Below are 14,412 nucleotides of genomic sequence, written 5' to 3'. Positions count from 1 at the left end.
CAATGGTTCAAAAAATAATACTCTTTCTGTGTTCGGACACCCTGAAGCAAACGAGTGGTTCACCAGAGTACTTACATCTCTTTGCCACTGGTTGTTTGAGTCGTACCCGACTAACTCAGTGGTCCCAGGACAAATCATGACAAGCCTTCTGTGATGTCTTTGTACAACAAGCATTTGCAACGCAATGGATCTCGTGTTTGCTCGAGTCAGAGCTATTAGCGTTGTTGATTCCTAATTGGACTTTTCTTGCCACATAAATTGAAAAGAAAAAGTAAAACAGTTCACAAAAGCGAGCCGATTCAAAGCACCACGGCTGCTGTGAGCGAGAAGGAGAGAGACAAAAGGAAAAATGATTTAGCTCGCAGTCAAACGTATTGGTAATTGTGCAATTATCCATGTAACAGGATCGGTTGCCAAGGCAGTAACAAAACTTCCCCAAGGAGGGAGAAACGGAAAACATTTACCAATGTAACAAAGGATTTTTGAAAGGCAAGCCCACGAACGAGTGAACGTGATGGGCGTGCGGTGGGTGTGGTTTAAAGTCCACAATTCTTAAAACAGGCCAGAGCGCTTGCGCGCTCGACCTAAATAAGGAGATGCTTACACTTTACAATAGGTGGGATGTTATGCCAAGTGTTTGCACCTTTTCATTACTTTAGGACATCTGCTTCCAAATATTCACGTATCAACTATTTCCCACTCTAACACGAGCTAACACTTAAATTATCGAGCTCAACTTTTTCCCTCTGGGTACACACATTTTACTCATATTTCTAAAAGTTGAAGTTATACTGAAGTTATATTCAAGTGACTATTCTAAAGAGCGATTAGTGGCATCTTACCTGATTGATGACATAAACCCCGTAATCAAGTTGTTGTCGCTGCAGTATAGGGTGCAAATAATGCAGCCAGTATTTCAAGTGCTCCTCACGATTTCTGAAGGGAATTATGAGTGCTACTTTCTGAAGAGCTCTGCAGTTCTTTGGAGTAAAGTGCCCACCTTCCAGGACATCAGGGTTCGCCTTCCTATCTTCTTCCAGATTCACTGGTTTGGAAAACTCAATTAGCAGGGGGCCGACTGAAAATAAACAAAAATCACACTTCAATAATGAGGTTCATAGGTCAAAATATGCACTTCTTCACTCGCACTAAAATTAGCACATTTCAATAGCAAGCTGTACAGAAACTGAGATGAATTCAACACTAAACACAACAAGCATTGGCACAGCTAAGAGGTCTCACCTATGTAAGAGCTATTTGCTTTGCCAATGTGTTTTAGTTATGTTGTACACCAGCGTGGCTGCTGTACAGCATATCTAAAAGTTAGTGGTGTAGAAGAGAGTGGGATGGAGTGTCGTAGAACAGAACGGCGTGGTAGAGAGCGTTGTGTATTGGACATAATGTGGAGTCGCGAAGAGTGGCAAACACTGGAGTGGCCTTGAGTGGACTGGTGTAGAGTGCATTGGCATAGAGTGTTGCAGAGTATAGTGGCATAGTGTGCAGTGGTGTTGATTTCAGCAGCATAGAATGCAGCATCATAGAATACAGCAGGGCAGAATAAAGTGGTGCATAGTAGATTGGTGTGGCGCAGAGCAGAGTGACACAGAGTGCAGTGGTGTACAGTAGAGTGGCACACAGAGTAGAGTGGCGTAGAGTGTGATGGTGTAGAATGAAATGGTAGAGTGGTGTAAAGTTGAGTGATGCAGAGGGAAGTGCCACAGAATAGAGTCCAGTAGAGTAGAGTGCAGTGGCGTAGAGTGAAGAGTAAAGTTGAGTATCGCACGCTAGAGTGGTGCAGAGTGAGGTACCAAAGAGTGGTGCAGAGTAGACTATAGCGCCGTATAGTGCAGTGACACAGAGTTCAGTGGCGTAGAGTGGAGCACTGCAGAGTAGTGTGGGGTACAGTCAGTGGCAGAGTGTGCAGTGTTGCAGAGTAGAACATCAGAGTGCAGTGGAGAAGAGGGGAGTGGAGTGGAGTGGCATAGAGAGCAGTGGTATAGAGTACAGTGATGCAGAGTAAAGTGCAGTGCCAGGAGTGCAGTTGTGGAGAGTGCACTGGCGTAGAGTGCAGTGGCACAGAGTGCAGTGGAGTAGAGAAGATTGTTTCAGAGTAGAGTGTAGTGGCACAGAGTGGTGTGGTGCACGGCAGAGTGCAGTTGAGTGGAGTGGCAGAGTGTAATGGCATAGAGTAAAGTGGTGTAGAGTACAGTGGTGCAGAATAGATTAGAGTAGTGTACAATGGATTGGCGGACAGTGCAAGGGCACAGAGTTGAGTGTTACAGAGCAAAGAGCATTGGCGTTGAGTGTAATGGCATAGAGTGCAGAGTGTTGTAAAGTAGTGTTGTAAAGTACAGCAGCGTAGAGTGGAGTTGTCCAGAGTAGACTGGTGTGGCCTAGACTGGAGTGGTGTAGAGTGCAGTGGTGAAAAGTGCACTGGTTAAGAGTAGAGTGGCAAACAGTGCATTGGTATAGAGGAGAGTGGTACAGGGTACAGCAGAGAGACTTAACGTAAAGTGAGGTAGAGTGCAGTTGCATAGAGTTGAGTGATGCAGAGTGCAGTGGTGTGGAGTGGTGCAAAGTGGAGTGGTGCAGAGTAGAGTACAGTGGTGTGAAGTGGTGCAGAGTACAGTGGAGTGGCGTAGAGTGGAGTTTCATGGTGTGGTAGCACACTGCCATTACAGACAACACATTATCTATTGAAATGACCATTACATTTGCGCAGACATACATTTAAACTAATAAATCTATACAGTGATTAGATGAAAATGTGTGGAAAATGAATCACCTGGGGTAATGATTTTGTTTGATCGTATTAAATTATTTGTTTCCAACACACTTCAGAAATAACAAAAATGCACTTCATTTGTGTTCCTAATTCTGATATATTCTGAAATACTTACACAGTTCATTTAAATGGTATTGTGTGCTAGAAAAAAACGATTTCCTACCTCCAGTACCCAGCAAGATTATCACATAAGTCCTCTCACTTTGAAGTTCAGAGAAATAAAAGTAAACAAGAGCCCTCCAAAGACAATGCCTCACATTTTACCTCAGCCTTTGAACTCACAGCAAATAGCAAATGTGAAAAGATAAGAACATGATTTACAGGCCTGCTTACAGAAAGGGAGCACTCTGAAGTATACTGTAAATTAGGTTTTGGCAAGGGAAGGAACGAACTCAAGCTGGAAAGCCTAAAACAAATACAGGCAGCAAACGGAAAGCAAGAAAATGTGAGTTATAAGCCACAAAGCCAATGGCAAACTATGCGCACGATGCACTCCTAGGTCAAGTTTCTTAATGTCCCCAAGGTGTTTTTAGCTAGACTGTGACCTAATCACAAAGACACCAAAAGGGTCACATACCTAGTGGAGTCAAAGTTGCCGAGGAGAAATAAAGGGTTAACTGCTAAAGAGGGGCTGGCATTTAGAGATAGGAGGAGTAAGTCCTTTTCCTCAACTATGTGCTAAAAAACTGCACAGGCACCTCTCAGAGACAACTTGCAGTCCACGGAAGACAACGACAACGGCAACTGTGTGTACTCAAAAGGCATTAGCCTACAGACAAGTTAAAATATGCAAGCACAGACCCCACAGAGAGCTGCAGCCCCCATACCACCAAGAAATAATGATTTAGGTAATATTAAAACGCATGGCTGGCACCCAAATGTGCCAATTTAATACATATTAAACTTGATCTAACATTGAAGTTATCTGCTTTTGTGTATAAATTGTGTATATTTTGAATTATTAAACTTCACCTTTTAAGTCGCATTATGGGCTGATCTTTGGCATCGTTTACTCCGATAATCTGGCGAAATGCACACCGATTCGGAAACAATAAGATTTAGAAACTGTTAAATCCCGATGGTATGCCTTACTTGTTTACACGTTTGGGTGAATTCAGATGTTTAGGGCTTAGGGGGAATTCATGGTGTTTTCGCAAGCATGTTTTTGGGTAGCTTTAAGGAGATGGATGGAAACGCTCTGGGAGCATTCAATTGTTTTTCCAGTTATAGACAAGGGACACCCATATGAAAATCAAACTAGGCTCTCCTCCAACTGTCTAACACAAACTGCTTTCCAAATCCATTCCAAACAACAAGCAAAGCTTGAATAAATCTCACTGGTAATTACCCTGGACGCGTTCCATCGTCTTTGTAATTATAGGTAGGGGCAAACCATATGCAAAACAATCTTGGCACTGCTCTGACAGTCCAGCACAAGAAGCTTTACTAAGTCTGTTCTGAACAGGAACACAAGCGACTCCAGACACGTTTTATCCTTACTGGGTTTTATCAGTGAGATACAGCTTCGGTCTGTGGCACTGCAAGCGAAAGGTCTACCTCTAGGCACACCAACATACCCAGAGGTGGGTCCTTTTTGCCAATTGAGATTACTCCCTTAATCCTTTTTTTTTTTCATTCTTACCTAATGATTTTCTACCATTAACAAAGCTTCCTTACTTTCCTCACCGGCTTATAGTTTACGCTCACCCTCGTCTTCTGCTGCAGTACATCATTAAAATCACCAGTTCGTATTTCTGCTGCTGAAGTGCATTTTTGCACGCGAATATAATTTAGAAATCAGCTTCAATTTGATTAAAGTATTTTTTTAGTTTGAATTATTGGTTTTGTATTTCGTTTAAACACTTACAGTATATTGTGTGATAGTCTGATTGTTACAGAAATAAAGCATGTGTGCGAAATGCATTAACAGGAAGAAACAATGTACAACATTGGACAGTGATGCGACGTACGTACTGATCACTGTATGCTTTGGAATAAAGTAAGATTTGAAAAAGAGGCCATCAAGTAGACTTTCAAAATGCACATTTGCAAATTTGAGTTGACTAGTATCAGAGTCAGCATCTCCATCGGTGTAATTACATAGCCGCTAGGTAAGAATGAAGCAATAGACTCAAACATTTAAAAACAGTGTTAGCAATAAAGATTAAAAGAAAAACCGTTGGAGGGCTGGAACTGGTGGAAACAACGGGTAGGAAGGAACTGTTAACGCGTCCCTTTATAATAAATTATTACACATTGGGACTCGTTTTAGGCCAATGAATCTTTTGACCCAGTTGAGACACCTTAGGAGGAGATAACTAATCAACATGTCAATCAATACGTCAATAATATCATCAATATTTATTACAACAATGCATTTCACTTTAGTCAAAGACATTAATCAACTCAAGACACCACCATGACCTTGCCGTCACGAATAACCACACCAGTTTAGTATGAACTTAGTGATATTTTTTCCCTATTGGTTACAATACTACTAGCAGATTTATTAATCTCAAAACCAAGAAACACAATAGCATTGTCACAATATGGCAACTCTGATAAGATTTCATCAAAGCAAGAATCACAAACATTAGAACATAGCAGTGTGTGAACATAGGCTATCCTTAGCAAAGTATCGTCAACAAAGCATTGATTCAGTCGTCCGTCTATTTGAGTCAGTTTTAGTGAACCCCTCTCAACTAACCTCTAATTAGCATTGGCATGTTGGGCTTCATGCAAAACAATTTATTAATACCAATTTGGAAAACATCTAGCTATGGTCTCTGTCAAAAGTAAGCAGTTGGTACCTAGAAAGGAAAAGCAACCAGACAATCACAATTTCATTGTCATACAGTTACCCTCCAAGGTTTGGGTCAGTACTCAGGTTCGGTCTTCGTCTTCAGGACATCAGTTGATTCGCCATCAGTCGGGAACTCAGCTCTCGGAGAAAAGGGGCACTTCCCTCATAAGGAGGTAAAGTGTAAATGGGCAATCTAAGGAAGAGGATGGTTTAAGTAAAACCAATAAGTCATCAAACAGAGTGACAAAGTTTCTGGATCAAATCAATAGCATTTCCCTCACCAATCTAAACGGCTCCCCGTGTCATAGGTTTTTATCCCTTTTTCATTGTACATTCACCTAAAACTTGATTGGACAAAAGTTGTACCCCACTATCTTTAACCAATTAGAAAACACATTATGTCATTAAATCTTTCACCCCGCATCAGTTCTCAGGCAGTTTATTGGTCCATATGATTGACGTCTTCAGAGGTAGACTGTCCGGTATGATTTCATCCTTCTGTAATTCTTTGCACATCTTCGGTGAGTAGCTCCATTGTCTGTACCGGTTTGGGCGACCTTGTACATTATACTAATCTACACTGTTGCATTTAGCTAGTACATTTCTACAAGCAATATGAATTTCATGAGAACGGATCTACTATAGTTACATTCAGATTCTAGTTCGAAGAAAAAAACAAGAGTTCATGTCCTTTAGCGAGTCAGCACACTGCACGTTAGAAAAACACATTTAATATGAGAGCCAGGCAGCTAGGCCTCGACTCATGCTAACTAAGGCCTACAGGATTTATTAGCAAACTTTAATAACATAATAATTAATAATTAGTATAAAACCATTCTTTAATACAACATTTCATCGACATTAGTCATTTTCATTAGTCCCCGTATATAGTGACCGCCACTCCCTGTGGGCACAATTCAAGTGCACGTTTTCAGAAAAACATATTAATACAGTTTCTATGCGGCATTATTATACATTAGTTCTTAAACATTTCATGTTAATATAGATTATATAAGATACGCTCTCTCATAAGGAAAGGGGGAGGGGAGATGTGGTATGTTGATTCAGGGAAAAAAGGGGGAGAAAGAGGGAGAAGGAAAAGGTTATAGGCAATAAGATCCAGAGACAGTTCCATTTAAGGCAGCGGAGAGGGGAGCAACGATGCTACTCCACCAACATGATTGGGGACTTTGACAGTTTAGCATTAGTGGCAGAATTGGTGTATACTAAATTGTGGAGTCAAGAAGATGTCTAGCGAGCCCTCATGGTGTGCTCAGCATATAAGCTAATGGGGGGATTTTGTTATGTGAGCAGCGTTATCAGATGATGATGTGGTCTGGCGGTCTGATGGTGCGCATATGGGTGTGTGAAGGTCAGCTTGGATTGAGTCCCAATTAGTCACAAGTGGATATTTGCGCATGCCTAAGTTATCTTCGTGGTGCAGAGCCATTCCCTCTGCTTGTGCCCATCCACCTAGGGATTTTATCCACGTGTCATGGGTTGGCAGGTCGGGTGAGCGCCATCTGTGGGTGATGAGGCGTTTTGCCAAGATTAGGCCCAAGTCAATGAAATTGGTTGTATCTTTGTGCTTCTTGTCCCTGAGGAAAAGTCCCAGGAGACCGACCTCCCAGGTCTGTTAAATAGGTCGGCCCACGCAATGGGAAAACCAGCTCAGTAGTTTGGTCCACTAATGACAGTCATGGACATGCCCACAACACATGTAGCAGGTCTGCACTTCTCAGGCAGCAGCGTAGACAGTTAGCATGGTTCCGATTATAGTTTCTGTTAATCTTGTCAGGCGTGAGGTAGGCGTGACATAGAATTGTCTTAAATGAAATTGTGAATTAAGCGGGATATGCCTGGGAGCTTCTAGTACTGCTGACCGTTCTTTATCTGTAAAGGTCTCCCTCTGTCCACCTCCTAGCGGTCTTGGAGAGCTCCGAGTGGTCTGGAGGTCATTTGTTGCAGTGAGTCCACCAACCAGTACACCAGGTGTCTTCCGTTGCCAAACACGTGTAGGTACTGTAGCGTAAGGTGAACTGGGGGCTTATGCATAGTCTCCCCATGCTCGCTGTAGTGCACTTTTAAAAGAGCAGTAAATTAAAAAGGTTTTTGAGCGTAGATCGGTGTCGTCTATTAGGGTGTTGTGTTGAAAGAGTATGCAGATAGCATATATGTCACCTAGTGTGTGGATTTCTACCTTGTGCCAGGGTTTCATCTTCGTGACCAATGTAACGTGCGCCCCATGGTGTTCCTGGGAGGGAGATGGCCAGTGCATAACGGACCAGTGTTCTGGTGAGGTATAAGTATCTAGCACCAGGCTTAACCCCATCGCTGCCAAGCCATTTCCCCCCTCAGGTGCTAGGCCTTTTTTTGGCTATTTGGGGCAGTTTGCGCTTAGGCCGTCATAACTTTTTGTCCATATAAGCTACCAACGCCAAATTTGCAATCTTTTTTCCAACATCCTAGGGTTTCTAGAGGTACCCAGAGTCTGTGGGTTCCACTGGAGGAGACCAAGAAATTAGCCAAAATAAAGTAACAATTTCGTTTTTAAAACAAACAAAAAAACAAATGGGAAAAAAGGGCTGCAGAAGTGGCTTGTGGTTTTGTCCCTGAAAATGGCATTAACAAAGGATTTGCGGTGCTACAATCACCATCTTAGCAGCTTTCAGGAACAGGCAGACTTGAATCAGAAAACCACATTTTTCAACACAATTTTGGCATTTTACTGGGATGTACCCCATTTTTACTATTTTTTGTGCTTTTAGCCTCCTGCAAGTTAGTGACAGAAATGGGTGTGAAATCAATTCGGGATCCGGGACAGCTAAACATTTCTAAAATGTAGACGAAATTCTGAATTCAGCAAAGGGTCATTGATGTAGATACCTTAAGGTTTTTCTACAGAAAATAAAAAATATTAAAATTGAGGTGAAGAAAACAGCCATTTTTCTCCACATTTTACTCTAACTTTTTCATGCGATGTCAGATTTTCGAAATCAATATACCGTTATATCTTCTGGACTCTTCTGGTTGCAGGGATATATAGGGCTTGTAGGTTCATCAAGACCTCTAGGTAGCCAGAGCCAGTAAAGGAGCTGCACCTTGCAATGGGTTTTCATTGTATACCGGGTATACAGCAATTCATTTGGTGAAATATAAAGAGTGAAAAATAGGTATTAAGGAAACCTTTATATTTCCAAAATGGGCATAAAATAAGGTGTTGAGAAGCAGTGGTTATTTAAACATCTCTGAATTCAGGAGTGCCCATACTAGCATGTGAATTACAGGGCATTTCTCAATTAGATGTCTTTTTTTTTTTTTTTTTTTTTTACACACTGTCTTATATTTGGAAGGAAAAAAATGCAGAGAAAAACAAGGGGCAATAACACTTGTTCTGCTATTCTGTGTTTCCCCAAGTCTCCCGATAAAATTGGTACCTCACTTGTGTGGTAGGCCTAATGCCCGCGACAGGAAACGGCCTGTAGCTCAGCCGGCACCTAGGGAAACCTACCAAACCTGTACATTTTTGAAAACTAGAAACCTAGGGGAATCCAAGATGGGGTGACTTGTGGGGCTCTCATCAGGTTCGGTTACCCAGAATCCTTTGCAAACCTCACAATTTGGCAAAAAAAACACCTTTTCCTCACATTTTGGTGATAGAAAGTTCTGGTATCTGAGAGGAGCCACACATTTCCTTCCACCCGGCTTCCCCGCCCAAGTCTCCCAATAAAAATGGTACGTCATTTGTGTCGGTAGGCCTAGTGCCCGCAACAAGAAATGCCCCAAAACACAACGTGGACACATCACATTTTCCCAAAGAAAATTGACCTGTTTTTTGCAAAGTGCCTAGTTGTGGATTTTGGCCTCTAGCTCATCCGGCACCTAGGAAAATCTAGCAAACCTGGACATTTCTGAAAACTAGACACCTAAGGTAACCCAGAATTGGGTAACTTGTGGTGCTAGCACCAGGTTCTGTTACCCAGAACCCTTAGCAAGCCTCAAAATTTGGCAAAAAAAAACACTTTTTCCTCACATTTCGGTGCTGCAAAGCACAAACTTCCAACTACCTAGCATTTCCTCAGGTCTCCCGATAAAAATTGTACCTCTCTTGTGTGGGCAGGCCTAGTGCCCGCGACAGGAAATCCCTCCCAAAACTCTATGTGGACACATCAAAATAATAAAATACAAAACTACCTGTTTTTGCAAGGGTGGCACCTGTGTTTTTGGTCCTGGGCTCAGCAGCCATCTATGGACACCTACCAAATCCAAACATTTCTGAAAACTAGACACCCGAGGGAGTCCGGGTGTGTGTGACTCGCGTGTTTTCTTACCCAGAATCCTCAGCAAACCTTAAATTTAGCTAAAAAAATTAAATCACATTTTCCCGACATTTTTGTGTGGGATCAACGCACCGGCACAAATTTCCTACCACCCAACGTTCCCCTCAGTCTCCTGGTAAATATGATACCTCACTTGAGTAGGTGGGCCAAGTACCTGTGCCAGGGAAGAGCCAAAACATGTAGAAAATGAGGGGGAACCAAAGTGGGTCCAGAAGGGCAGTTTGAAAAAAAACGTTTTTAGGCTGACCAGTGAGGCAGAATTTTTATCGGTATAGATGTGATAATGCTGGGTGGTAGGAATTTTGTGGATTCCTGCAGATTCCCGAAGGTTCCATCACAAAAATGTGGGGAAAATTTGTGAGTTCCAGCAAAGTTGAAGGTTTGCAGTGTACTGTGGGTAAGAAAATGGTGCAGGTGCATGTGAAGCACACCTCCCTGGACTCACCCAGATATTTAGTTTTCAGATGTGTCTAGGTCTCATCGATTTTTCTAGATCGCAGCATCCCAAAGTCCAACAAGTGCAGCCCTCACCATTCCAAGTGGGACGATTTTGAGATTTAGACAAGCTCTCATGGCCCAAATGTATAACCAAAACCCAAAATGATCACATGTCCTCTTGCTTGCCGTGGGATAAGATATTTTAGTGTGCGGGGGGAAAGAGCTAGAAGACCCCTTCAGTTAAGTTGGGGTGGGTAGCTACAACCTCACTATTTTTTTAATTCCCTTGCATCTAATAGGCTTTCTGTCCGTCCCTTCCCCTCCCCCCCCCCCCCGGGAGTGGATTTGGGGGGGAATTGCCCCATCTACCCACCGGTGGGCAGAACAACGTTGTCCCCATTTATTTGGGCTCGAGGGATTAAAAAAAAAAGGGTCATGGGTTGTAGACACCGTGCGGGAATGGGAGGCAGAGGGCTCAAGTCACAATTGAGACAGAGTTATTGGAGGTTATGCTCTGAATGTGTCCAACGGAGATAGCCAGTCTGTGTGATCACTGGGATCAGATAAGGTGTACAAACTAGTCTATCAAGGCGGACATGAAGTCCATGTGGAGTAGAAGGAATACACAATGGCCTATTTTTGTGGTATCGCCATATGTCCGACAGTTGTAAATGATGTGGCCAACTTACCAGGAGAAAGCATTAGAAGTTGCTGCAGTACGGGACACGGGGCGGGAAGGATCGGTTCAACTGTGTATCCAATACAGTATAAAAGTCTCCACCCAAAAGCCAAGGAAGGCTGCTCCAGCAAGAAAGCACTGTTTTGTGTGCAAATAGTGAGCTTGGTTAGTGTTAGGAGATTAAATGCTACCAGTGAGTTTTTGCCTACCATCCAACCTTCCCCAAGTAAACACAAAACATACATCAACATCTACCACCTTATTCTCCACTGCGTGTGGAAACTCAGGGCGTCCCATATTAGTAAGCCCAGGGCGTACAAAGAGTAGTTTGTGGAGTAAACCTTACTGCATCAGCGTTTTATAAGTTTGTCGGCTTTTGAGATGTCAGAAGCGACTTTTGGAGTAAGGCAATACGAGTGTCTTGCCATCTAAGATAAGAATAAATAGCGTATATGCGTGTTGGGGTGTGCATGCCGCGGTCATGGGGAGTGTAAACAGTATCAGTGAACGCACTGAATAGCGTGCACTGTATAAGAAGTGAAAGCTGTGGCCAAGGAGGAGCATAATGAGTTACGGTGACTAGTGCCTCGGTTTGCCTAGAGGAGAATAACATTTGTAAAAATGAACAAGCAACATTGCAATTAAACAATAACATGCTGAATATCAAAAGAGCAGTACACAAGAGCAAGTGACCACCCAAAATGTGTAAGAAAGAAACTTGTGTTACAGTGGGAGGAGGCTGTTGATTAAAATATTTCACATGTATAATTCATAGTAAGCATAGTAAATAAGATGTTTTATGAAAACTGTTTCAGCTATTTAATCTTGCACAAATCGAAGAACATACTTTTACTTGAAGAGGAATACGCAGATGGATGGACAAGCAGACATCTACAGCAGTCTCTTTGTAGGTATGGGCAGATTGAAAGAGAAGCAAACATGGATACTTAAAGACTGACTCATGCATACTGAATCAGGGAAAAGCTTCAGTAAACTGAGAAAAATAGACACGGGCTGGCTGTCTAAGACAAAGAGTCACGGACACTGTGACTGAGAGGAACGAAGAAGAGCATTGAGAACATAAATTGGCAGAGAGGGGACATTTCTAAGACAATGAAGCATGGACAATCCGATAAACACACTGTAGCTAGAATAGAAACTGACTGACCATATTGACCATACTGACTTGGGTTTAGTTAAAAAAAAAAAAAAAAAAAAACAGGCTACAACCACAGTGGGGCGCAGCATCCTTGGAAAATGTAAACACATTTCTGGAACTACACTAGAAACAATGGTTGAATCAAATATATACTCTCTCCATAGCTAAGTTTGATAAGCAAGGAATGACGAAACCAGCATAGAGGCTACGAGACACGCATTATGGAAGAGATGCACACAGAAAAACTTAACAGTCTTACACTGAGAAATATCATTCACCTGGACCGGCCAGGGCACCAAAGTAGGAAACACACAAGGCCTGTGAGCACACAGAAATCAAGGTAAAAACAACCTATGTGACCAGCTGCAATAAAGAAACACTCACTGGAAAAGGGAGACTTCTAAAAACAAGCCACTGGGACAGGAACAGTCTACGAATGGGGAGCAATAGGAGGATAAGGAGACACAGTCACTGAGGAAAGGAAGTACTGAAACCTAGTACTTAGCATCCACACCAATGATACGCATGTAGAGGATCACTTCTGCAGATGCTGTACTCCTTTTGCTTGCTTCCTGGATTAGGGGAAGCGCCTTAGTACCAAAATCTATGTGTCACCATAGCTCTCTCTGTTCACCTTCATTTCTGCACCATCACTGAAACAAGCATTGGTAAGCCAATATGTCTCGCCTGTGCAAGAGCTATTGACTTTACTTACGTCGTTTAGCCATGTTGTAAACCTGCACTGATGGTGTTCAACATGGCTAAAAGTTAGTGGCATGGAGAAGAGCGGAGTGTTGTGGAGTAGCATATGAACAGTGCAGTGGAGGGGCATAGAGCACTGAGGGGCGCAGAGCATTTGAGGGGCATTGAGCAGTGGAGGGTCATAGAGTGGAGCTGCGGAGGAACGGGCATACAGTGGATCTGTGGAGTAGAGTTGCGCAGTGGAGTAGAGTGGTGCAGTGGCGCTGAGTAGAGTGAAGTTACAGAGCAGAGTTGAGTGGAGTAGAAAGGAGTGGAGTAAAGTGTCAGAGCGTAGAGGGTAGGGGTGTAGAGGGATGTAGAGTGAAGTGAAAGGTTATAGAATGGCGTGTCGTAGAGTGCCAGAATGTCATGGTGTCGAGTAGAATGGCGTGTTGTACAGTGGGTTGTCATAGAATATCTTAGAGTAGAGTGGAGTGGAGTGGCCTAAAACAGTGTACTGTAGAGTGGTGTGTCGTAGGGTAGTTGGTCTTAGGGAGATGTGGCGATGGGTTGAATGACATTGAGTGTCAGAGTGAAGTATGCATGGTGTGGTAGCACACTACCATTACAGACCACACATCTTCAATTGAAACGACCATTACATTTGCACAGACATACAAATTTACTGATAAAACTATGCAGCACAAAATTGATAATTTGTGGAAATGGCACCACCTAATTATTGATTTGTTTTGATCGTCTATTTCCACAATACCACATTTCAAAATTACAAAACAAATGTGCTTCATTTGTGCGTTCTTAATTCTGATATATTCTGAAATATTTGTATGGATTATTTACAGACATTTACATTTTGTTGTGTGCTAAACAATAGTGTTTCCTTTCACTTTAAGATTTTCACATAAATCCTCTCACTTTGAAGCCAGAGAAAGAAAAGTAAACACCAAGTTCCGTCAGAAGACTGAGCCTGACATTTGAACTCTGTTTTTTAATGCACACCAAAAGTGATAAGATAAGAACAAAATTAAAAAAAATGTTTACAGAAAGAGAGCACTCTTGAAAATCAAGGAGTCCTGGTTATGTGAGAGAATAACTCAAGCCAGACCGCCTAAAACAAAGCCAGAACGTAGAAAGTAAGAAACTGAGTTACAAAACACAAACTCAATTTTAAGAAACTGGTGGAATGAATTCCCAAGGAAGCTTTCAGAATGTCCCTAAGAAGTGTTAAGCAAACCAGGAAGTTGTGTTATCTGATAGGCTCCGACCTAAAAACATGGATGCCAGCAGTGCTTAATATTATACGGATGACCCCTTGACAAGGTTGGGTTACGAAACTTTATTGGGTAAGACGGATGGAATGTGGGTCAGAGTAATTACCAGTGGCTGGAAGTAATTCAAGCATTCCACTCATCACTTAGGTTTTCCTCATGAGGCAACAAGAGGACATTGATGTAGACATCCCTCAATTCACTCAGATACAAATGCTTGAATATGAACACAGCGACC

The 14,412-nt window shown here is 42.4% G+C and overlaps 1 protein-coding gene across 1 annotated transcript in view; it reads right to left on the bottom strand.

The window, feature by feature from the left end:
• The window catches only part of B4GALT1 (beta-1,4-galactosyltransferase 1), a 384,152-nt gene that overhangs the window by 175,746 nt on the left and 193,994 nt on the right, over positions 1-14,412 (bottom strand). Inside the window, exon 2 of the mRNA XM_069237451.1 lies at positions 843-1,078. Within this exon, the coding sequence (XP_069093552.1) occupies positions 843-1,078 (236 nt within the window). The remainder of the gene's footprint in view (positions 1-842; positions 1,079-14,412) is intronic.

This window comes from Pleurodeles waltl, chromosome 1_2 (genome assembly GCF_031143425.1).
Source record: "Pleurodeles waltl isolate 20211129_DDA chromosome 1_2, aPleWal1.hap1.20221129, whole genome shotgun sequence".
NCBI classification, from domain to species: Eukaryota; Metazoa; Chordata; class Amphibia; order Caudata; family Salamandridae; genus Pleurodeles; species Pleurodeles waltl.
This window is presented reverse-complemented; position numbering and strand designations above follow the sequence as displayed.